The sequence below is a fragment of the Penicillium odoratum genome (genome assembly GCF_028828045.1).
Source record: "Penicillium odoratum strain IBT 22623 chromosome Unknown utg000006l_segment0_segment0, whole genome shotgun sequence".
Lineage (NCBI taxonomy): Eukaryota > Fungi > Ascomycota > Eurotiomycetes > Eurotiales > Aspergillaceae > Penicillium > Penicillium odoratum.
The window spans coordinates 3,668,818-3,693,146 of NW_026643148.1; the positions used below are offsets into that span (position 1 = coordinate 3,668,818).

The window sequence follows — 24,329 nt, forward strand, 5'->3', positions numbered from 1 at the left end:
TTGACATGCGCATTTCTTCGCTGATGCTCCTTAAAAAAATTTATCATGATGGGAAGACTTGGTAGCTAAAACCGTGAAATAAGTCGATGTTAAAAAGCAAAGTCTTATCCTAGAATCTGGTCATTTGTTCCTGGGACAATTTATGGCTTCATCTAGGATCAAGGGCTCTAGCCCCAGAGGCCAGGTACTATCTTCTGCGGGCGATTCTTTCATTTGACTTTCGCTGAGGTACTGTACTAGTAGAATCCCATTTTCGCGTGCTGAGTCACGAAGCTATAATTGACTGGGATTGAAGAAGACACAGAATATGTTGTCTCGTTTACATAGCCATTTCACAAACAGCCGGCTTGACGGAATGTTCATGTAACGGGTTATTAATTGATAACAGGTAAATATGCCTCATATGTCTCAATACATGACTGTTCGAATTTCTATCTCAATCCTGTAGAACCTCACACATTACTCATTATAGCCCATCTCCTTGGGTCTACTTACTGAGGTACGCGCGGACCGACTTCCCTCCAAAACCGACATCGTTCACCCCGTCCCCCTTCCCAGAAATTTGCATTGGCTAGGCGGAGGTGATTGACGACCCCCGGATCTTCACGAAGCCAATAAGCGAGATGTCCAGTGACATTTCTGTACAATAAGCTCCCTCCGGTTGTATTCAAGTCCATCATCATTGGGGAAGAAGAGTTCCACATCGGCCAAAGGATACGTCCATCGGTATTTTCAGGCACGATGGCGTCACTTGCATTGCCCTTGGCGTCCTGAATAGAGATCACTGGAGAGTCTTTGATAATGAAGCTTCCCAACATTTTCTGGAAAGCATGCCTTATGCCTTTTGTTGGTGTTGCTGTATCTACAGAGAAATAAGCTGTTAAGTCTGCACCGTGATATGCCGGAGTGACCGAGTACTGGTACTTCCAACTCTCTTTTGCGTTATTCCCGGAAAAAGCATCCACCAACCAGTAAGAAGGACAGACAAAGGATGTTTCAGCAAAAATGTTGAACACCGTCTGCTGGTAGCCGGTCGCAAACTCGGACTGATTCACCGCGGTGAGCCCACGGTCGCCAAGAGTGTCGTAGAGAGGACCAAACGGATCGGAAGAGGACGATGCGAACCCATAAATCTTCAATAAATGAGTTACGTCTGAGGCAATGAAACGCGGAAACGTGTCTTTCACATAGGCCTTGAAATCCGCAGTGGTCTCCACATACGGAAGACTCAGGGGAATACCGTCATTGGCATTATTCTGCGAGAAGTCAGCAACTTATAAATTGCTTGAGGCTCTCCCTACACGACATGAGTAGTGACTTACACCGGACAGAACGCGTTTGCCGCTGACTTGCTTTTCGAGAAGCTGCTTTGATGGAAGGTCTCGAATGAAATGTCCATCAATAACAGGCAAGAAAGCAAAGGTTCCCCAGGCCCCCGAGGCCGAGACAGCCCCGCTGGCATTTTGTAAGGTGTTGGTGTCGGCGTTCCTCAAGCACGCAAATGTCTGCGCGTCAGCTCTTTTGTCGCCAGCAAGGCAGCCTGCTCGTCTTGCAAATGCTCGATAATATTTTGTCGGCACTTCGTCGTCATACCGATACTGAGTCGCAATGTAGGGGCTTGATGCGATGATCTTATTAAGTCAGAATTAGTTGGTCGATGTGAGATGTAGCTCAAGATACCACTGACATTGTTGAATAAATGGTCTTCTCGGCCACCATAAGCCATTGCTTGGAGAATTGCTGCGCCTGCCCCAGCTGACTCGCCGCCTATCGTGACCCGAAGTGGATCTCCACCAAATTGAGAGATGTGTGCCTGCACCCATTCAAGAGCGAGACGCATGTCCAGTAGGCCAACGTTTGTTTGACCGTATTCTGCCACATCTGCAGAAGAAAGGAAACCAAATGCGCCCAACCGATATTGAATCATGACTGAAATAAATCCATCGTCATTAGTGTTGATCCATCCACTTGGGTCGTGAACCGCCCCAGATAGACCATAGCCCCCACCATCTGTTTCACATTTTAGTCCGGTTGGGTTGGATGTTATAATCACGATGAATATGGGGAGGGGAATTAACTTACGAATCCAGACAAGAACGGGGAGATCCCGCGCACTTGGTGACGCGAAGACGTTCAGGTATAAGCAATCCTCGTCACCTAAGTCGGAATTAAATCCATAGACTTTAGGAAGCTGAGCGGCGCCTGATTGAGGACAAAGTGGCGGCTGATGAGTTGCACGAATGATAGTGGTCCGGTTGATAACAGGAGGCTGCGGAGCTTGCCATCGCATTCGTCCTACCGGAGGGGTCGCATATCGAATTCTGGCAACGAGCAGGGATGGGTCAGTGTTCTGTGGAATTCTTGAGATAAGCGTAATCAGCCACCTACCCCAAAAAAACATTCAGTCTCGACGTGCTGTTGTAATATCCTTGATATTGTGCGTACCCTAAATCAACCACAGGATTGTCTGCTTGTAGATGTGCTCCCAAGCAAGCCGTGGTACATATCAAAATCGTAAAAAGAGTGCTGCGGGGAGAAATGAATAAATTCATGCCGAAATTGTGCTGCCAATGACCCAAAAATAAGCAACAAAGATGCCAAAGAGAAACGTGCAAATTCAGAGGTAAAACTTCTGGGTGTTGCCGCTTTTATCTGACGCTGTGTGCCAAAAAACAGATTCGCCATTTTGCAACGCTGTCAACGTAGTACAAACATTCTCACCTATTTACGCAAAGCTCACTTTTGGTGAGAAAAAGTGTGATATGACTAGCGACCCAGGTCTAGGTGTTGACGTTGAAGCTCTTTGCTGAGATTAACTTTGTGTTGAGGTCAAATTGACGTTGAGGTTGAACCGCGCATGCTGCCTCAAAAAATCTACGCAAAAAAATTTACGGCAGAGATGGAGTTGATAAACGAAGACGGATGTCAAGTCTTCGTCTCTGCACTTGTGTATAAGAAGTTCACTTCCCTCATCGATAGAAGCTTTTCTTTACCCAGATGACCTGATGTTCCAAGTTTAATTCATTGGAAGTGCACGCCTGGAAATATGAGCGCCAGTAAGCAGAACCGCAGACCCCCTACCATATGGGTTAGTGAAGCACCGCCCCTTCAAGCTGATTCAAAGTCTTGTACAACTGTCTCTGAGACATGTACGGTGAATCAAGCTTTCCCGAAACCTTTGAGAACCAAGGAGAAGACTGTAACGCTTGATACCGATAATTGTCGCTCGAGTTCGGGAGCCTTGCATGAAGATCCATGGAGAATGTTTGAGCCCATTGCAACTATCAAATTGGATCATCCATATGTGCTGGCTCGATACAAGGAAAACAAAGGCAGACTTGTCCAAGTTCGGAAAGTGGAGCTGCAAGCATTCTCCGACCTTGGATTACAACGGACGCTGAATCGCATCTCTCACCCCGTTTTTCGGTCCTTACTTGGATGCTATTATCATGGTGATTCGGTGTTTTTGGTCTGGGAGCATGTGGAACTGTCCGTCGCTTATATTCTGGCATCGATGCTCGTGATCACAGCGAGTGAGATCGTTGCAATTGTCAAGCCAGTAAGTGGAGATAACATGTTGTATCACAGCCATAGCGATCGCTGATTATGAATAGAACTCGAAGGAATCCAATATTTGGCTGAACGCGGGAGGGTGCTCGCCACTTTGACAATGAATACCATTTATTTCACTCAGTCGGGCATGGTCAAGATAGGTACGCATACCAGATTGACCCCAGGGTTCAGTCTTTAAACTAATCGTTTATTTTACCAGTTGGTGTCGAAGACAGCTGCGAGATAGATGCTCCAGAAATGAATGCTGCGACAATGAAGCAGTCCGCTTTAGCGGATATTGTAATCAAGCTGATGGGAAAATGCCATCCGACGCATGAGTGGCCTGTCGAGATTGAAAATCTACCTGAACAGCTTGAAACATGCTCTTTGGAAAAGATCTTGCAGGTGAGTTCCCCCCCCCCCCCCCCCCCCTTTCTTCAGCGTATCAAGGCTGATGTCCCAGACAACCCTCTTTCAGCAAAAGCTACACCCAGAAGAGTTGAAGTTGCTTGTCAATTTGACGAATAAAATCGTGCATCATCGAATCGAACCCCATTCTCATCGCGAATGAGAATATCATTTCCAATTCAACCCAGTCAACATGTCGATGAAAGGCAGATTGTTCCATGCAAAAGATGAGGAGCATGTATGGTTGCTAAGTAAGGACGGCAATGCCTATCGTAGTTGGTCCATCTGCCTTTCGATTTCTCTAGCGACAAGCTGCGTGCATTGCAATCATAATACAATTATTGAAAAGTTTCCAGTTCTGTTTCGGTTTCTAAGTAGCACGAGAGGATCAAACTTCCGACAATTGACGTAAAAGTCCAACTCTCAGTCCCTAGTCTACACAAAAGTCTGAAACTGTAATTGGTACGCCACGACACTTGAGAAGTCACTGTTAGTGGAAACGAAGTCTGGGGTATTAATTTTTCTAGTCGTAAGACAAGCTCAATCATAGAGCACATCTAATCAACGCGTCATCGTGTTCATACAAGTCTGAACGCTACACATTACTTTTTATTTGCAAGAACATTTGACGAGCATTTGGCCCTATTGTGAAGTTTCGAAGATAGACTAGTCATTCTGACGAATCCTGTCTGTTTTAGTTTGCAAATGGCTTTCAATATCAATCCAATCTTGACCTTTTGATGTAAGCACTTCAGCTCTTCTATCTTCATCTTAGGTTTCGCAGAGTGCATGGACTCTTTTGTGGCTGGTTTATTCTACTAAATCTGTTGCATCTTTTTAAATGAATTCTTGTCACCAAATTACCATTGCCAAAAGGCAGTTGTAATGCAGCAGAATATCGGACACAAAATTTGACACTTTCAAAGAATCGCAAAAAGACGGTGATTCACCGAACATTCACGAACATTCCAACACGAAGATCCAGCGATGCTCTGCTCAGTCGATGACCTCCATGTGACACCACCTTATACGGTCTGACTGTGCCGCAATTGCCAAAGATAGGTATCATTGATGGCTTGCATTGCGGTGGGAAGCACGACAGGAGCAAGGTGACGGCTGAATTTTAACGGAAGAAGTGAGCGGGAAGTATGCAAAAGCCTTCCCAAGATTGCCATTTTGAAGATCAGGAACGATCGGGTTCATAGCTGCCGAATCACCAAATTCAGGACTTCCGGTGCATACTGATTGACCGTCGGGAAGAATATTACGCGCCAGACCATTGCGTTCAACAATCCTCCCGGGCTGAGGGAATCGGATATCCAAATTTTCAGGAGTCATACAGCCATTTATGTTTGCGATGAACATAGGTGGAAAATCCTGCGCTTGGTTCTGTATGCTCTGGTTGTATGAAGTCAATGAAGGGTTGTCGACGGTGATTGGTGCACAGTTCATGTACATCTCACGATCTCCAATACGATTGAACCATGTCCAGGCCAAGGTATATTTTCCGGAGGCAATGTTTTCAGGAATCGCGAAATCGAGTCGAATGTCATTGTCGGAACTGGCGTCTCCGCTTAGAAGTCCTTCTACATTTGCAGGACAGCCGCCTTCATAAGACTTGATGACCTTCCATATGCTTTCTTTGGATGGCGCGAGGTCTTCAGTGAGGCTCAACTGGCATGATCCGCCCCCATGAGTTGCACTTCCCATGAACCTCATTATGTTTGAAACACCGACCTCGTAAACAGTCTCTTTCGCAGGGGCCACAAATGCATCATCTCGTAATTTGCAGGGAAAATCACTGCCGTTTGAAGCAAGAGGCGAGTTGTTGAGGATTTTATTGCTGTAACTGTACGGCTCAGGCGACATCATGATCAGATGTCCGCTGACTACCCGTGAGACGAGCGTCTCTAGCAGAAGACAGTATTCTATGCGCATTGTAAGGGTAGATAGTCGAGACGTCGTTTGTTATGGTCGAAGGATCTTCGAATGCCACGTGATGGATAATATCTCATGAAAATTTATAAGAGCTTAGCGGTAGCGATTGATTGAAAATAGTAGATATGCCGCAAGACATCACACCATTTATGTATGAGAAATCGTGAATGAAAGTTGATGCGATTCAAAATTTGTTGCTCGAGGCTCTTGTTTTCATTCACTACGACTTGAAACCGCTGACGACTGTTTATTTGAGATCAGCATTGATTGAGAGACCAAAATATTGACTGTTGAATCGAGTAATCTTGTTGGTCGATCGTTGATGAGCAAGCCTATCACGATAAAGGAGGTTTTGAGTTGATACAGGGCGTCACAATTCAAAGACACATTCTCAGCCATTGAACATGAATTTTTTTTGAATATGACTTCTGATTCAGTTGTAAGTATCCAGCTCACCATTTGCATGAAACAAAAAAAAACCAAGCATAAATCATGACTCTCACTTTAGAGAGCTGGTCACTTTGAAAAGACTGGATGGATTGCCTTTCTTTTGCCGATCCAAAAAAGCGTACAGGAGCGTGCACTATATTTCTCAAAGTCTCAACCATACGCTGTTGGGGGTTACTCAAATGCCTTGGGCAAAGCTAGCTTACAAAAGTCCATTGTTAGGAAATACACAAGTATTATAGAAGCGTTCTGTGCCGCAAGCTCTCAACGCTGCCTTGCCGTTTCTGGGGATCCCCTCCGGAAACGACAGGGGAAGCCAAGAGACATTTTCTCAGTGAAGTCAGAATTAAGGTGAAAGGACTGGAAAGGGCCGAAACATGTATGTTCCAGGAGGTCACATGGAATCCAATAATGCTGTATGAGACTTGATTTGGTTTGGTTGTAAATAGCTATTATCTACGGGTACGACTTCATGTGAAAGATACAGGTAGCGATTGCAGATGTAGATGACAACCAGCAATCTAACTTTGTGGAATTTCTAGGTGCTTGATGCCCATAAAAAGTAGCTAAAATCGAAGCTTTGAAGTCTGTAAGAGAGTTTCCTGTACTTTACACAGAGTAATGTAACGCAGTCGTAATGTAACATACAGAAGTGACTATGAAAGCGGTCTGTATGGCGGCTTTGAGGGCGGTCTTCCAGGAGGCAAGATCAAAGCGGTCCCCGAAGCGGCCATCGAGGCGGTCTTGTAGGCGGTCCCCGGTTCTTACAAACAGGGGAGCGGTCCCAAGAGCGGTCCCGAGAGCGGTTTCAAAAGCGGTTTCAAGAGCGGCATAAAAAGCGGCATAAAAAGCGGCAAAGTCGTCTCAGTGGCCGCCCATTCAAAAAATCAGCGCTGGTGGGAAGGACCAATGTTGAGAGGCCTCGGGAGTTTTGTAACATATGAATGATGGGGAGCGGTACAGTATACTTGACTGAACTGCATTCCTCGCCAAATTACTGTACCGATTTCAAGAATGTCTATGTACTATCAAACTCGCTATGAATGTCATCGGATCATTGTCTCACATTCCAAAGGTTCATTGAACTTTTGTTGTAGATCAGAGGTATGGATTCCTTATCTTCTACTCAGAGAAACATGAGGCTTTAAATACAACAAGAAGACTAAATTGATTGGAAATCACCTTGGTTCTTTGCATAGGCTTTGCGGATTTAGTTCCGATGGTTTGGCTTGGCTTCTTATCTGCACCTGCGGCCTGCCTCATATTACAACACCTTTTCGTGATATCTTATCAAAGGCTTCGATGTGGTCTTCTGCCCGTTGCAAGATAAATCCTTCTGATAGTCACTTTGGTCAGTCCAAGAAGATTCGAAGTTGTCACCCTGGTAGGTGAGGAAATAGTAATTGATGTTATTGGTTCATTCAGCCTTTCTCGGCCTGGTAGCCATTTCCGTTATCAGCCACTTGATTTTTAGACTAGCGGCTGCCTCCGCACTTGTATTTCAGATGTCAAGACCACAAAATATCGATACACTGACTCATCCAAGCATTAGCGCACATCGATTGTCAATTGTATTGGCTGCTGTTTATCCATGTTATTCCACAGATTGGTATTGATATTCTGTGGCATGCAGTACCCTACATAAGCTTTGTAGTTTTGGTGACGATATGTTTGTTTTCAGCCCTTGGCTGACGTCGTCGCTTTCATCAAAATCTTTACCCAGCACATCGGAAAGACCAGATGAGTAGACTAGCATTCATCTGTAATTCTCATCCAGCCTTTCCCCAATACTCGAGGCAGCCACACATTGTTCCCGAAGGCATAGGGCTAGAGCAATCCCAAGGCATCTCTATTCTTCCAGTGAATGGCTTTCGCTCGGCACTGCACGTAATCCACATCAGTTTGTCATAGTCGAGGCAGCGACTACCGCTGTCGTCTTTCAGGACCAAAAACCAGATAGCCTCGAGCCAAAGCGTGTTTCATATATGAATGTGTGAAAGCTCGGTATAATCAACGACTGGGCAATCAAAAACATCATCTCTGCCAGATCTGCTTCATTCGATAGCGGCTCCATCGAAGAAAAGAAAACATATCTGCAGTTGAGACTTGCCAAGGAACTTCTTTCAAGAAATCATTATCAATGCTGACAAAATGAGAGGGATATTCGCATTTGTAGAACTGAAAATGCATGAGCTGCAGTGAGAGGAGCGCACGGAGCGACTGACAGCAATATGCCCAACAGCACTTTTATCCAAAGATGAAAACCTTTCTCAGATAGAGGGGGAATTCTTCGTGCGCAAACAAAAGTTCCCTGTGTCCTGGATTTATTAGCTCAGCTCAATTGTCTTTCAATGGATACTTACGATATTGGAATGTTCTTCGGGACTAAATGTCATTCGAATACATTTTTCCTTCAATCGACACAGGGAAAGCTCGCTTTATTGGTTCCTTCCAAATGTTTTTCATAACGGCCACGAACTTGAGACGAACTCCGGAGGCAGATCAACGTCACCTAGTGTCCCGTGGGGAATTGCCTCTTCCGGTATACTTTCCCTTGGGTATTGCACCTGTCTCGTCAGTCAATTGTTGGCAATTCTGCTTCAAAGTCAGTAGAGCCGTATCGAAGGGCCTCAAGGCACACCCTCGCCATTTCATAGGCGTGTTTCCCTCCAAGATGCTTTCCTTTCCAATTGGTCGTGTCAAAAGGCACTGGCAATGTCGATGTATAGATCGCGGTTTGGATAACTGTCACGTGCTGAATCTGGCCCCCAAATTTGGCTGGAGCTACACGATTCGCGCGAAGTCACGCGAAGAATGTTCACGAGCGTCGGTAAGGAGGCTTCATAAAGGCAACCCTGTTCGAGCGCGTAAGTCGATTATTTTGTTTTAGTTTTGACCCTTCACAGTCATAGGTCTCGGGATAGAAAGACTATACTGACTTTATTCCAATCAGATTCAAAATCTTAACTGTGCAGTTCATCTGATAACGCACTTCGCAATTGACAACGAGAGTCAACTCTGGCACCGGGCACCGGCGATGCAGGCGGATCGGTGATACTGGTGCCTCGGTTGCCGGAGGAGGCTGTAGAGCTTGAAAAGAGTATAATGGCGGGAGAATCCACTCCCTTTATAGCACACTCCAAGCAGAAAGGGCTCTCCCCCCTTGGACACGTGAGTGGCTTGGCCATGGAATTTCCGGCTGGTGTCTGATGTGACCCGACTCGTCTGGCTGACGAGTGAGCATAACATGAGCTGAATGAGATAGGTATCCATCACGAGGCGACCAGTGATGCAATCGACCGGTGGATCATTTGCTCTCTAGAGCATCATCGCAAAGGGATGAGAGGATGCCCGTGGTCACAATGAGCAAGTGCGCGGACACGCTGACCAGTATCCGGAAGGCCACCCAAGCCCGCCCACAATTGCGGCATTTTCGCTATTGGATGATATCACCGAACTGTGTTTTCATCCGTCCACCGACGGAGTGAAAGAAGGACCGGAGACCGAAATTGTCGACAAATACCATGCGATTGGCGGATCATATCGGGGCTGTGCAATGTAACCTCAGAAGCGGCGGAGTACCTGTCCACACGACATTGAGGGGAGGCCAGCACTCTGCATTCGTCAGGAAGGCACGCTGGTAACAGAGGCAGGCGAGATGCACTCACAGGAGTAAATTCTAGACAGTTACGTAGCAAGCTACGCTTCAATGGCTTGAGTGAGGCGTGGCAAACTTGCTTGCACATCATACCATGCTGCTGCTGCGGAGGGGAGTATATCTCAAGAGGTCTTGCTCCTGCGTGGCTGCTGGCGTAGCATGGGGCGTCGGATCGTAACCTCAAGGGGGCAGTGCATGGGACTGAAAGCCGATTCGTAACAGGGAACGGGGCCGAGATGATCAAAAAGGGGGTGGCGATAGGTGCAAGATAGAGGAGGTGAAAGGAAATGTCAGAAAGCAAAACAGGTCTCAAGGGCAGGGCGAGCTTTTTATGCCGGCGCAACGGAAGGCGGAGCTTACAGAACGAGGTATTGGGGCGCTAAACTACAAAAGGCAAAACTAACTGCATACAGTAATTCACAGGTCCTGGTTTTACATCCCAAACTCATAGAACCATTTATCCTAATCGGGCAATCCCCAATGCCCAAAGCTTTCTCATCCTACTGTCTTCGTATCATGCAAAGAAGTAGGAGATAGGTTTCGGCATATTCTCTATCCCTCTTTTCCTTTTTCTTATTCACGCGAGGAATTTCATCTTTGGCTCCCATTCGCTTCAATACCTGAGGCAACCGTCTCACTCGTCAAGCTCTTCAAGATGCATATCTCAAGCCTTTTCACCGTGGCATTTACCTTTCTTTTGGTTCTTGGCACGAGTCTTGCGATTGAGGCCTGTGGAGCTCCCCGTGTCACTTTCACTGACCTCACCATTCCTCCAGCTGAAGCCACAGCCCCGCTGTTACGATCACGTGACCGATAGCTTAGTCTTAGCCCCGGTCTTTCAGACCTCTTACTTTATCCAGTCCTATTACCCATTATACCATGGCTCAGTGCCTTCCTTCCTTCCTACGTAACAGTTGGTAGCATGTCCTAGCTACGTTTCTTTCGGGTCCTCCGATTGGTATTGGCCCCGTTTTTTCCCCTACGCTGGTGCGGTGATCGCACCAATCCCAATCCCGCCCCTGAACACCCCGCGAACCACTCACAAGCCGCGCCTGGACCCACCGTCCCGAGCTTGTATGGACTCGCTGGACAAAGCATCAAGGTCGGCTTTGATACTCGCCTCGCAGCTCGATAATTATATCAGCTCGTCCCTGGCTGACCTTCCTGTCCCCTGGGTTGAGGATTTTGACTCTGTCACTCTCTCCCGTGTCCGACACGTGATTTCGCGTTTTGGGAAGGTGCCTTCGTCCCGCTTGCCAGGTTGCGTCGATTTCCCAGTTGACTGGCCCATCGATCGTTCCTGCTTGAACCAAGCAACGAAGAACTTCCTTCGTCTCTCAACCCCCATTTGCCCCCCTGATCCACCTGCATCAGACTCGGAGCCTAGTCGTCCTCTTGGCCGTCCCCGAAACTACGCTCGTCAGTCAGAACGTCAGTCTGACTCGTCGAAACGTCAGGAGCCAGAACGCCGGCTTGACTCGTCTGTGACGACTGAGCCAGAGCGTCACCTTGACTCGCCCATCGCGAGCACATCTGTTTCTTCCCCTGTGCCAGTTTCCCGCCCGACTACCCCTCAGACTGAACAAGCTCAGTCACTCCCTATTGCTCCTTCACGCAGTACTGTCGGCTTCGCTGATTTCTCCCCTGTACGGTTACCGTACACTCAGGTTTCCCTTGCTGAGCCTGAATCAGATCTTTCCTGCGGGACCCCATCCGCTGCCGCTGATCCTTCAGCCTCCACTGAGCCTCTCCTTACACCTAGATTTTTCCCCGGTCAGTTGCTGCCAATCCCCAGGATGGCTGACAACGAGCACCAGAGCGGGCGTTCTGACGTCCAAGCGATGCTCACTGAGATTTTCACTAACCCCGATTTTATTTCATTGATTCGCAACCCGGCCCGTGGCAGCCCTGCCCTCGATGGCCTCGCCCCCCACGATAAGCCAGATACGTCGTGGAAACCAGCTGAAATCGGATATTTCGATCCGGGCCTAGACGATAAAGACGGTGGTTTCACCTTGGTCAAAAACGTCATGCATTACTCCAACGTTTTCACCTTTATCAGCCGCCTCAATGATTTAATCCGGCTCAAGTCCGAGCGCGTCGTCCGCGCCAATATTCACTCGTGCCTTAAGGCTGAAGCACTTGCTTGGTACTCCCAAGAACTAACGGATAACGAGAAGAACATGTTACAGCTTGTCCCCCTCGACGATGGATGGTTTAAGCTACTCAGAGACCGTTTTAAACCCGACCGAATGACAACGCTTGCCAAGCTTGATCGTTGCAAGTACGGCTGGACACAAGTTCGCGAGCACCGCTCCGCCCGATCTCACGCACAGACTATGCTCACCCTGTTGAGGTCTACCGGCATGACTGACCCCAAGGACCAGATCTGCAGGATTGTGATGAGCATCGATGCTACCTTGGCACGCGACCTGGGTCGACCCAGTGACAAGATCGAGGACTTTATGAGGGATTTGGATTTTTGCTACGAGAATTGGCATCGCCAGTCCGAAGAAAGCCGCAACCGTGTGTCTACCCTGCCCCCCCGCCAAGCTACCCGTCCGCAATTCGGCTACAAGTCGCGCCTTAACACCAACACTAACCAGCAATGGCGTCAGGATTTGCCACTCCGGACCAGTACGCAGACCCAGTATAGGCCTAGGTACCAGCAGCAGCAGCAGCAGCAACAGTACCCCGTTTCACAGCAGAACTACCAAGCTCAGTACCAGACCCAGTACCAGACTAACCCGCCCCAGTCTCAGGATTCTCAGTCTCAGATCTCGCAGCCCTCGCGTCAGGTCTACACGCAGTACCGACCTCAGCCACAGCGATTTGGCCAAGCCCAGGCAGCTCCACAAGCTCCGCGAGGCCAGCTCCTATTGACGGACAAGCCACATAATCCATCACAGAACGATCGCCAGGCATATAACCGCCCCAGGGCCCTCCTCGCAGATGCCAACCCGGGTGACGAGGATGAAGCTCAGAACCAATCGCGCTCCCCCTATGTCGAGGATGAACCGTTTGATGACTCATTCGAGTCTGAGCCCTACCAAGCCGATGACCAATATGACCTCTACGACGACGGCTACGATGTTCCACGAGATGGACCTGGTGATTTCCCCGCCTTGGCCTGCGCCCCAGATGAAGAAGTCATCGTGTCCTGTTTACAGTGTGACACCGCTTTCCCCTCTAACAATCAGCTTCATGCTCACTTTGAGAGTTGCCGACCGAAAGCGGCTGCTCCGATTGATCCAGTTGTGAATTTCGCAGCGTGCTCAGTCCCGATCATTAGCTCGTCGGCTCAGCACACACATGACAGCGGCTACGCGTTCCGGTCATGGCGTTACGCTACTGCCACAGTTGGCCTGATGGCCCCCGACCAAGTGGTGACCTCCTGTCTTGATTCTGGCTGCGTTATGACTTTGATCGACACCAAGCTCGCCAAGTCTCTCGACACGACCATCCAACGGATTTCGCCCCCGATCCCAGTCTCAGGAATCGGCTCCAAGCATATGTCAAGCGACTACATCACTATCGATTTATACATGCTGGGCCAGCATGCCACGTGTGGCCAGGCCGCTGCTAAGCTGACTATCGAAGCGCACCTCGTTGACAATCTCAAAGCTCAGTTGCTTATCGGCATGGACATCATGGGCTCCGAGCAGATATCTCTAGACTTCAAGCACCGCCGAGCAATCATTGCATCTTGTGATGATATCGCTGTCCCAATAGGCATCTGTGCTAAACCAGACCACGTTGAGAACCGACCGGTTTACGCTTCGAAGAGGACCACGATCCTGCCTAAGCAATCTGGCAGAGTCCCGGTCAAGGTTAAGACCACCTTGCCGCGTGACCGCGACCTAATATTTGATCCCCAATTGCCCAACGCCGCTAAGCTGCAAGCATTCGCTCAGTTAGTCGACTCGAACATCACGCATGTCGATGTCTTCAACGCCTCCGCCGACCCTGTGGTCATTAGCGATAGGGCCAGGATCGGTTTCTTGTCCGAAACTGACTACACTATGGCGTACCAGGTTCACCCTGAGATCGCACCTTTGTGCCTCACAGGCGGACCATCGCCAGTGGACTCCCGTGAGCTGATCGCGCCGCCGAACCCCCCCGCTGGCCGCCACCCTGGCTCCACCGAGGTGACACTCCCTAATGGCGTTACTGCCTATGGCACCACCGATGAGATTCAGAAGATACAGGGCCTCGTGGAAGGATATGACATTTGGTCTAGACCAGGCCTTGTCAATCTTCCCCAAGATCAGTGGATGCGCTTGCCCCTCATCCCCAACGCCAAGCTGCCTCGCAATCAAGTTTATAAAGTCGGTACCGAAGCACAAGCCACTATTGACAAGGTTTTCGACCAGCTTCACGATGAAGGGAAGATGGTTTGGGCGACCAACCACGCGCCTAGCGCATTACCTGTGTTTGTCGTCTACAAGCCAGTTTACGACAAGGATGGCAAGAAGACGATGGCCGCTCGCCCCGTCATCGATGCCCGGTCACTTAACAAGGCCTTACAACCCGACCTCTACCCTGCGCCAAATCAAGACGATATCATCCAACTCGCCCTTGGCAAGCCGTTCGTGTCCATCATCGACGCCGCCAAGTGCTACTACCAGTGGCGGGTCCACCCCGATGATGTGGGCTTACAGGCAGTCATCACCCATCGCGGCCAGGAACTCCTGCTGGTTGCCATTATGGGAGGCATGAACTCAGGCGCGTACGTGCAACGGCAGATGGATAATCTTTTCCGCGCTTGCCGGCATTTCATGCGCACATACACCGACGACAGCTTCGTGGCTGGCATGACTTTTGACGAACACCTCGACCAACTTCGCCAGGTGTTCGATATCTGCCAAACTGCAAATATCCGGTTAGACCCAAAAAAGGCTCGTCTCTGTTTTCCGTCCCTCACATTACTGGGTAAAGAGATAGACTCGGTCGGCATTACTACCGATGCTCACAAGCTGCGTGCTATCACTTCCCTATCCTTCCCACGCACCTGTAAGCAGCTGGAAACATACTTAGGTATGACTGGCGACCTGCGTCATTTCATTCCGCATTACGCACGCATCGCTGAGCCGCTCCAACTACGCAAAACCGCTTTACTGAAGGGATCACCAGTCAAAGGAGGACCGCGCCGTGCTTGGAGCAACCGCAGCGTTATCGACCGCCCGAGTAACGCTGAGCTGGAAGCTTTCACCGCACTCCAGAATGAATTCCGGAAGCCAAAGTGTCTTGTACATCATGACCAGTCGAAGCAGTTATATATTGACATTGACGCTTCTAAAGAGGGAGGTTTCGGCGCCATGGTCTATCATGTCGAGGACGATTTCCAACACGACTTGGCTAAGCCACCCCCGCCTCCTAGGATTCGCCCGATCCTTTTTCTAAGCCGCCTCCTTACTGGTGCCGAGACTAGGTATTGGCCCACTGAGCTGGAAGTTGCCTGCTTGGTCTGGACACTTAGAAAAACGCGACATATGGTGGAAGCTGCGCCAAGGCACCTCCCTACAGTCGTCTACACTGACCACAAGAGCACCATGGTCATTGCCACAATAGATAATTTGAGATCCACCTCGGTCGAAAATCTTAACCTCCGCCTTGTCCGGGCTTCCCAATACATCCAGATGTTCAACCTCAAAATTATCTACCGCCCTGGCGTCACGAATCGCATCGCCGATGCCCTGTCTCGACTACAGGCCGATCATGATTCGCCACCGAAGGATGGCGAGGATCTGGACAGCCTCACCGAGGGGCTCATTCAGGACGCTTTCCATGCCGAAGCGTCGGACCCTACTGGGTCAGCTGATATTACACCACTGAGTATCACTTCTGTCTGCGAAGTCAGTGACGAATTTAAGCGCCGTATCCGTTTGGCCTATGATGGTGATGTCCGCTGGAGCTCTCTCATTGATGTCTTACACGAGGATAAAGCGTTGTGGTTGTCGACCGATAAGCGCGATCCTACTGTCTCCAAGTTACCATACAGCATAGAGGATGGCTTACTCTTCTTTACTCGCGCCTCCGGCGAGAGATCCCTCTGCCTCCCAAGGTCTATGACCGGTGAGATTTTTCAATTGGTCCACGATAACCAAGCCCACCAGGGTTTCGATGCTTGCTGGCAGAAGCTCGACGGCATCACTTTCTACAAGGGAGCCAAGCTACTTAAGCAGTATATCACCCACTGCCCGGTGTGCATCGAGAACAAGACTCGTCGCCACAAGCCATATGGCTCTCTCCAGCCAATTTTGTCCCCACCAATTCCCTTCCATACACTCACTATGGATTGGGTGGTTGGCTTGCCGACAACAGCTGAAGGCTACGACTGTGCACTAGTGATGGTTTGTAAATTCACTAAGCTATCAGCTGCGTTACCCGGCCAGACAGAATGGACCGGCCAACAGTGGGCTAAGGTTGCCCTAGCTTATTGGATGTCAGCCAATTGGGGCATCCCCTCGGTGATGATTACTGACCGCGACCCGAAATTCGTCCACGGTTTCTGGCGCGCTATCTTCCTCGCCTTGGCTGTCAACATGCTGTATACAGCAGCCCACCACTCCCCCACGGATGGCCAGTCCGAGCGCGCTATCCAGACTTTCGAGATGGCTTTGCGCCACTGGGTTGCCGCTCACCCGCAGCATATCGGCGACTGGCACTCTGCTTTGCCAGCGATCCAGATGGCTATGAATTCGTCCATCAAGGCCAGCACTGGTTATAGCCCCCACCAATTGCTCTATGGCATTAAGCTACGCCAGCCATGGAACCTCCTTGCAAAAGCATCCGAGAAGGACGCGACCCAAGCCGCCCGCCTCGACGCGGAACATTCTATTGCTTTTGCTTCCATGGAAATGAAGCGCCGTTTTGACTCAGCACATCGTCCGATTCACTTCAAAGTTGGAGATTACGTTTTACTCAAGCTCGGCGATGGCTATAATATCCCAGCTAATCACCGCCTACCCACTAAGCTTGGACAACGATATGTTGGCCGTTTTAGAGTTTTGAAGCGCATCGGCCGTTTAGCTTACAAGCTGGACCTGCCCTCTGACTGGAAAATACACCCGGTCATCAGCGTTGCACACCTGGAGCCGGCTCCCCCAGGCGACGACCCTTGGGAAAGACCACAAACTGTGGCAGTTGACACCCACGACCCTACGTTCGACGCCCGCTTCCCTGACGAGAAAGAGCTATACGATGTTCAAGAGATATTACGCAAGCGAACTCGGCTTCATCCAGGCCGGCTTCCCAAGAGCGGTATCCGTGGCTCTTCAACCGAGTATCTCCTCCGATGGGCTGGTAAGTCAGCTAGATGGGATAAATGGGTCAATGAATCCGACCTCATAGGTTGTGCCGAGCTCCTCAAGGAGTTTAACGAGCGAGATCGCGATTAGAACCGTTTCTGTAGGATTTTATGTCACATCATTAGCATCAGTATCTATTTCCTCCATCCATTTTGTTTTCTCCCTACATCTACTCTGCCTTCACTTGCTCTATCACTTGGACTTCACTTCCCACTCAACCTTTCTTGCTTACCCTGACTCCACTTACTTTATCACTCTGCTTTCACTTGCTTTACTCTTCATACTATCCACCGCTTTACCCTCTCGCACCACTTACTGTTTCACGATGCCTTCCAACGCCTCATCCCCCGCTCCAAAGAAGTCTAAGAACCCCACGGATTCCGACGCGTCTGACAGACTCTTAAAGAAACCGAAGACTACTGGCCAGACCGAAACCGCCTCTAAGCCCCGAATACTACCACCGATCGCTTACTCCGACGCCACTATGAATGAGCCAGTCGCGTTGTCCTGGACTAAGCATAAAGCACCAACGGAAAAACCTGGCTTGGTGTTTGAAGAATGCTACGATCATAGCACCATACAGGACTGGCAGAAAGGCGAGCAATTTGCAATCATGTGCAAAGGCGCTGCCCACGCACAAGCCGAGCCAGCCGCAGTCCCATTCGACGGGACCACACACGACCCGTCCTTCTTTAAATACACCAAGCCACCGAACCCTATTGGCAAAACTGGAAAACCGGTCAATGTGCCACCCAGCGTTTTCAGGGCCTGGGCGCAGACCTTGCCGCTGTACACCCACTGCAATGTCAAAGTGGTCAACCACGAGATTCACCTTCTAAACGAAATCCCGAAGATGGTCAAACTCTCCGATGAGCTGGTTTACGTTGTCTACAAAACCTACTCCCAGACAACCCGCGCGAAGATGTTCCCAGCCGATTTCGACGCCACAGGAGACATCCGAGCAGACCGCATGCCAGAAGACCCTGCGCCAAGCTGGGCTGCACACGGCGTTCACTTCATTCTGGAATTCAAAGGGTACTCATTGCTCTGCGGGCGCGAAATCGCTAAGCGGATCGGATGGAAGCTAAACACTAAGACCAACGCCACCACCCGTGGACAACCCATCGACTGGTCTTTCGGCAACTGGGTCATCGGTGACGGCTTTCATATCACCACCCCAATTAATCGCCAGGCTTATCGCCCTGATGGGTCCATGGTCGACTCCTATATCGGCACTGAAAAATCTGCTCACCGCGACACTATGACAAAACCACCATATGGCTTGGTGGTTGTGATAAACAAGACAGCAGATTGCATGGTGGGACCGCTATGGCGCCTGCGCAGTTACCACCCAAGATGCGCAAACGCTGATGGCGCGTGGACTGTACCCCTCGGCCTATTCCAGGAGCATGACATTCCGCTGAACCCGGGCATTGCGATCACTTTTCCGGTGACCATTTCCACAGCCCCCGTTTTCATGACCTCTGCTGAGCTTCGCGAGAAGTGGAAGACCCCTGTAACCGCGCTCACTAACTCAGAGTCTATGGCCTCTAACCAGCATGGTTCAAATCAGCGCAATACAACACGCGTGATGCCGGACGTTACTAGAATACAGGAATGGACCAAGAAGCTTAATGCAGACCCACAAGCACATCATGTCTGGGAATGCCTCCGCGACATCCCCGTCCTGGAACCGGACACAGTCTCCATCGACAAGCTCATTGACAATTTGTGGCAGACAACCTTGCTTCTCGACGCAGCGAGGGCCAACCTGACGTCAGAAGAAGCTAAGTACTGGACCAAGCTGGAAAGTAACATCTCCGAGCTACAGGCGTCCTACTCTTCATACGTCGCCAAGGCCAGCCCTACGCTAGCCTCCATGAACGTGGCAACCCGTGAGCCTGCCAGATCTCGTTGGGACCTCGCACTTCAACTCTGTTCTCGCAACAAGTCTGTTAGCACTGAGCCAGATAGCACCACCGCCATGGGGTTGCCGAAGCCCAGCAGCCCGGCCCCAAGCTCCCAAAATGATGAGGACCTCGACATTACTTACTAGTTTCTCACTTTTACGCTTACTCCTTGGTTTTTTACTTTTTCCTTGTTGTGCCCTGCGTTTTTTCTTTTCCACATTGAGGGCAATGTCTTCATTCTGCGGAACCCCAGTTGTTACAATCACGTGACCGATAGCTTAGTCTTAGCCCCGGTCTTTCAGACCTCTTACTTTATCCAGTCCTATTACCCATTATACCATGGCTCAGTGCCTTCCTTCCTTCCTACGTAACACCCGCGCTTTCAACCTACTGACCTCCTGATTAAGCCATCTACCTTGATTGGAAACCCCAGGTGGTCTCTGTCCTGGGAGCGGAGAGACATGTCATCCTAGATTGGTTTCTGATTCGGGCTCCAAGATTCCTCCTCACAATTTGACAAACCAAGTGATCCAAGTCACTGAGCCCGCACCCTCGGTTTCGACTTCGGGTACCTCATCTTCAAATGTGCCCAGCAGCACCTTGACTACGTTCTCCACTAGCTGGTCATCATTTGCTTCAATCTCTATGGTCTCTACTACGTCCACTCTCTCCGCCACAACCACGATAACTGAAGTGACTACCCTTATTCTTACTGAGACACCCACAATCTCAACCACGTCTGAATCGAAGGCTTCCACCACCGAGGAACCCGTGGCCACGATTGAAGAACTCCCCTACCAGGGCACATACCACGAAAAAGTCCTGTACAGTCACAATATCCATCGAGGAAATCACAGTGCCCCAAACCTGAACTGGGATCAACGACTGTCAAATGCCGCGCATGATTGGGCAATCCAGTGCCAGTTCCACCATAACACGTAAGAAATTCGATCTCCAGAATTGTTTCAAACTGACGGTCTTTCATCCAGCGGCATGCTTCCAGGTCGTTACGATCAAAATCTAGCCGGTAGCAGTCCCAATGCTAGTATGTCTCAGCACATCTCTGATTACTGGTACAATGGCGAGATGAGGAATTTCGATTCTCACTATGGTCAGAGCAATCCTGGTGAAGACTTTGGTGGGTATGGACATTTTACGCAGCTTGTCTGGAAGGATACTCGGAGTGTGGGATGTGCTACTATCGACTGCCGAGGTTCATCTCTTGGTATGTGGTATACCGTGTGCAATTAGTATCCTCCTGGTAAGTCTTTTCTCGCATTCCGTTGAGGTGGCTTGTTTGATGCTGATTTATATCTAGGAAACTATCTTGGCTTATTCGATCGCAATGTCATGAAGCCTATTGGCTGGGAAACTGTGAGGGGCAGTGCAACGGATCTCATTGACCGGAATTCCTGGTAATGAGTGATAGCATTGCGATGGCGCGAGTCATGACTCGTGCTCTGAGACTGCTGATATGGGCGAGGGCACGGTGTATGATACGCACCAAGCCATGTAGGATCAAATTGTATAAGTAGTGAAGACAATTCCTTTTTCAATGTTCTGGTTCACTCAAGTATGAGCGTAGATGAGGCTGAGCTACGACTCCCTCATCCGCATCCGAATCCGATTGGAGTCCCGTGTCAGACCGTGACTCATGGGATCAATCTAATTATACTTAGTACAACATCTTCAAATCTCTTCCAATATATATAAATCTGTACTAATCAGATTCAGATCTCATTTTCCCATATCTCTTCCATAATACCAACCCCACTCTCGGACACGCACAGAACCATGGCACTCTCCGACACACCAGTATACTGTGGTTTTCATTCTTTCTTAGGACAAAATAGAACACAATTTAGTATATCTTTCTTTATTTTTGCTTTATTGTTTTTATTATTTGACTTAGAAATTTTATTAGTATTCTGGAAACCAAATCAAGAGAATGGAGCATTCGGCCAATGGTACCCATCATCATTCATCTGGCTCCAAGGAACAGAAACTTTGAACTACGCCAATGCAGAACAGTAAGCACCAGCCACTATAATTCTTCACCTCAATGCTGCACATGTCTTGAGATATAATAATGCATTAGATACATGATGCACCGCAAAGCCCTCCTCTTTGCCCCCGACCATCAAGTAACAAAAGAAATCCAAAAAGGCTGAAAGTACATCCCAGATCCCTCCGCGAGCTAGGCCGTAAGATTCCGAATTTCGTCGAGGAGATCTGGGAGGCGAAGCGGTATGCGATCGTTCTTGAGGGGTCTTATTTGAAGTTCTCGCAGAATGAGGACCTTACGCAGTTGTTACTTACGACTGGGGAGCGAGAGTTGGTTGAAGCTAGTCCGCAGGATCGGATTTGGGGGATTGGGTTTGCGAAGGACCATGCTGAGTTGGAGAGAGAGAGGTGGGGGTTGAATTTGTTGGGGAAGGCTTTGATGGAGGTTCGGGGACGGTTGAGGGGGGAATTTTAATCTCCAGATGTCTGTACGGGGGCTCGTTCCCTCAAATAAAAGGGGCTCGATAAGATGTAAGAAGCTTGGGAAGAGCTTTCATATGTAGCAACCGAACCACTGATAACATTCTCATGCTCAAGAGACGGGCAACGGAATCCTGCATAAGGTTAATCTTATCTAGATATCTAACCCAGAATGATGCGCACTGGATTGTAAGCATGAAAATCATCATATTCAAATGTCGTCTCGTCATAAAAAACTCGAAGAGGTGAGCTTCGATATTGTATGTACATTAAATTCAGCTCTCGCCGGTCATGTACCGTGGGGAATCAAGCAGGATGTGATAAACAAAATGGGTATCTTCAAGTCTCGTACTGGATTTTCCTCGAAGCAGAGCTGAGTCCCTTCTGATCATCGGAGGGTAGCGAGTCCGAGATGGATCTCCGCTGTCCATAACCGGGAACATTTTCCCCATCGGTCACATCCTGTCCGTACGCAACGGTAACGTCCTCGTAATCGATATCAACTTCGTTCCACTTGTCGCTTGTTGCAGGAATAGGGAAGAGGAGGCAGAGAATCCAGTACATGCCACCAGAAACGATGAAGCCGGAAAAGTAGCTGATGTTGTAGATGTACTGCGCGCCAATTGGAACTTCAGGACCGACTTGGCCGACAAATCCGACAATGTTGATTAGGATGCCGCAGATGTAGGCGGTATAGGCGCGCCAAGAGAACCCGTAGGTGAAGTAGTATGGGTCTGTGTTGCGGGCACTGTAAAGGGCTTTGATATCTAGGTAGCCGCGGCGAACGACGTAGTAATCACAGACCATAGGTCCTGCGATGGCAGAGAGGAAGAGGGAGTAGGCGGATAGGTAAGTAGTGAACTCGCTGGAGCCGGTGACAAGATTCCACTGAACAAAAGTTAGACATTTTCCTTCAGGCGGGTTTGAATTTAAACGAGACATACCGGACACATGGCCAAACTGATAGCTGCGCAAATATAACTACCGCGTCGAATGTTCAAGTATCGGGGCAGCAGGGCCGTCAAATCGGTTCCGGCAGACACAGAATTGGCAGCAATGTTGGTTCCCAGCTGGGCTAGGGTGAATCCCAGGGCGATGATGAAAATGCCGAAGCGCTGTCCAGAGCTCGCTCCGTCCAAGAACATGTCCAGCAGGGTAAGCGGGCTCCACACCTGTGTGCCATAGATCACTGTAGAGGAGGAGGACACAATGATACCGATGAATGATGTGATTCCAAATCCGATGGGAATGGTGAAGAGCTGAGACCACAGAGCATCTTTTGGTGTACGAGCGAATCGCGAGAAATCAGGATCGTTCATGATGAGAGCCGCAAAGTTACCAATGCACGTCATGATTCCAGTGACGACTTGCCATGCCAGTGTACTTCCATGGACGGTGTTGGGCTGGTGAATAATAGGTCCAATGCCGTGGGCTCTTGAAATGGCCCAAGCGAAGAATGCAATAGCAGCAATCGGCGAGTAAATCGCCTTGGCTGTGAACAAGTGGCGCACCTTGTGCACAGGGAACCATAGAGCGGGCAAGGAACAAAGCCAAAATAGGAAGAAGCTGACGAAATCCCTGGTTGTGACGCCGACACTGGCGGGAATTGAGTTGGGTAGATTCTTGTAGCTGGGCCAGATGGCTGAGATCATGACGGTCACACACTCGCCTAGATAAAAAGTTAGGGGAATTTGGCGGATATGGGAGGAGGAATTGCATACCTCCAATGTAACCTTGTACACCGTACCAGATGATAGCCATCACGACTCGATTAATCACCGGCCAGAGAGAACCCCATATTCCAAAGGATGCTCGGACGGTCACTGGGAAGGACGTATGATAGACAGCACCGATGCGACCGGTTAAACAGACAAAACATGCTGCAAGGAAATATCCAACCCAAACACAAATCCACGCTTGCCACCACGAAAGACCCGCGATGATCATTGAGGATGAAATCATCCATGTGTTCTGATGCCATGTTAGGGGTATTTCGGTCTCGACGGGGGCGCTCAAAGACTCACGATATTAAGTGAGTCGGCAATCCAAAAAGCGACATAGTTCAACCATGTCCATTGGCGGCGTTCAGGCTCCACTAGAAACAATTGGTCAGTCCAGGTCACTCTAAAAAAGGACGGACAGAAACAGCGCAATGGTAAGGTGATCTTACCTGGTCGCAAGTCATCGTTGGTTAACATCAGCTGAGCATTGGTGAGACCGGGCTCATGTGCCACTGTCAACTTGTCGAGACACCATTTAATTCTATCCATGATGCCAAATAGTTTTGCAGAAATGAAAGCAAAAGACAACTTGGAAAAAAAAGGTAGACCCCGGGGTATGACTTGGGGTAGGAACAGAAGAAGAAAAGTAATGATTTAGATTTCATGCGGAAGATGATCTATGATATAATGTCCAAGAAAATTCCCATATCATCCAAGCATGGAAAGTATCCTCACTAAAGTCAGTCATAGTTGCGATAAGGGTGGACTGCGAGTGGTCCTATCGGGATGATCATCGGCGCCCTGATCCGCTATTTGTGCTTATGATTCCTTGGGTTGGTCTACGGCAGGGGTTTGAGCACTCTGGGGCGTTCCATATCATTTTCGATTACTATTAAGACGA

General features: G+C 49.2%; 7 protein-coding genes across 7 annotated transcripts; 4 read left to right on the top strand and 3 right to left on the bottom strand.

Annotated features, from left to right (window-relative positions):
• Positions 1–491: 491 nt before the first annotated feature.
• N7520_009746 (Carboxylesterase type B) lies at positions 492–2,290 on the bottom strand (the record flags this gene model as incomplete). The annotated part of the gene is made up of 4 exons (XM_057143680.1): positions 492–1,256; positions 1,323–1,631; positions 1,688–2,010; positions 2,083–2,290. The coding sequence occupies 4 exons, from the start codon at positions 2,288–2,290 to the stop codon at positions 492–494; spliced, it is 1,605 nt and encodes a 534-aa protein (XP_056992968.1).
• Positions 2,291–3,046: 756 nt separating this feature from the next.
• On the top strand, positions 3,047–4,123 carry N7520_009747 (uncharacterized protein; the record flags this gene model as incomplete). Its single annotated transcript, XM_057143681.1, has 4 exons — positions 3,047–3,563; positions 3,615–3,713; positions 3,773–3,957; positions 4,016–4,123. The coding sequence occupies 4 exons, from the start codon at positions 3,047–3,049 to the stop codon at positions 4,121–4,123; spliced, it is 909 nt and encodes a 302-aa protein (XP_056992969.1).
• A 902-nt stretch (positions 4,124–5,025) lies between these two features.
• Positions 5,026–5,898, bottom strand: N7520_009748 (uncharacterized protein; the record flags this gene model as incomplete). The annotated part of the gene is made up of 1 exon (XM_057143682.1): positions 5,026–5,898. The coding sequence occupies one exon, from the start codon at positions 5,896–5,898 to the stop codon at positions 5,026–5,028; it is 873 nt and encodes a 290-aa protein (XP_056992970.1).
• Positions 5,899–11,079: 5,181 nt separating this feature from the next.
• N7520_009749 (uncharacterized protein) lies at positions 11,080–17,403 on the top strand (the record flags this gene model as incomplete). Its single annotated transcript, XM_057143683.1, has 2 exons — positions 11,080–17,308; positions 17,357–17,403. 2 exons carry the CDS (start codon positions 11,080–11,082, stop codon positions 17,401–17,403), a joined length of 6,276 nt encoding a protein of 2,091 aa, XP_056992971.1.
• A 235-nt stretch (positions 17,404–17,638) lies between these two features.
• On the top strand, positions 17,639–19,369 carry N7520_009750 (uncharacterized protein; the record flags this gene model as incomplete). Its single annotated transcript, XM_057143684.1, has 1 exon — positions 17,639–19,369. One exon carries the CDS (start codon positions 17,639–17,641, stop codon positions 19,367–19,369), a length of 1,731 nt encoding a protein of 576 aa, XP_056992972.1.
• A 499-nt stretch (positions 19,370–19,868) lies between these two features.
• N7520_009751 (uncharacterized protein) lies at positions 19,869–20,642 on the top strand (the record flags this gene model as incomplete). The annotated part of the gene is made up of 3 exons (XM_057143685.1): positions 19,869–20,161; positions 20,213–20,448; positions 20,542–20,642. The coding sequence occupies 3 exons, from the start codon at positions 19,869–19,871 to the stop codon at positions 20,640–20,642; spliced, it is 630 nt and encodes a 209-aa protein (XP_056992973.1).
• A 1,404-nt stretch (positions 20,643–22,046) lies between these two features.
• Positions 22,047–23,977, bottom strand: N7520_009752 (nucleobase cation symporter-1 family protein; the record flags this gene model as incomplete). The annotated part of the gene is made up of 5 exons (XM_057143686.1): positions 22,047–22,595; positions 22,652–23,376; positions 23,429–23,678; positions 23,732–23,802; positions 23,878–23,977. 5 exons carry the CDS (start codon positions 23,975–23,977, stop codon positions 22,047–22,049), a joined length of 1,695 nt encoding a protein of 564 aa, XP_056992974.1.
• Positions 23,978–24,329: the final 352 nt, after the last annotated feature.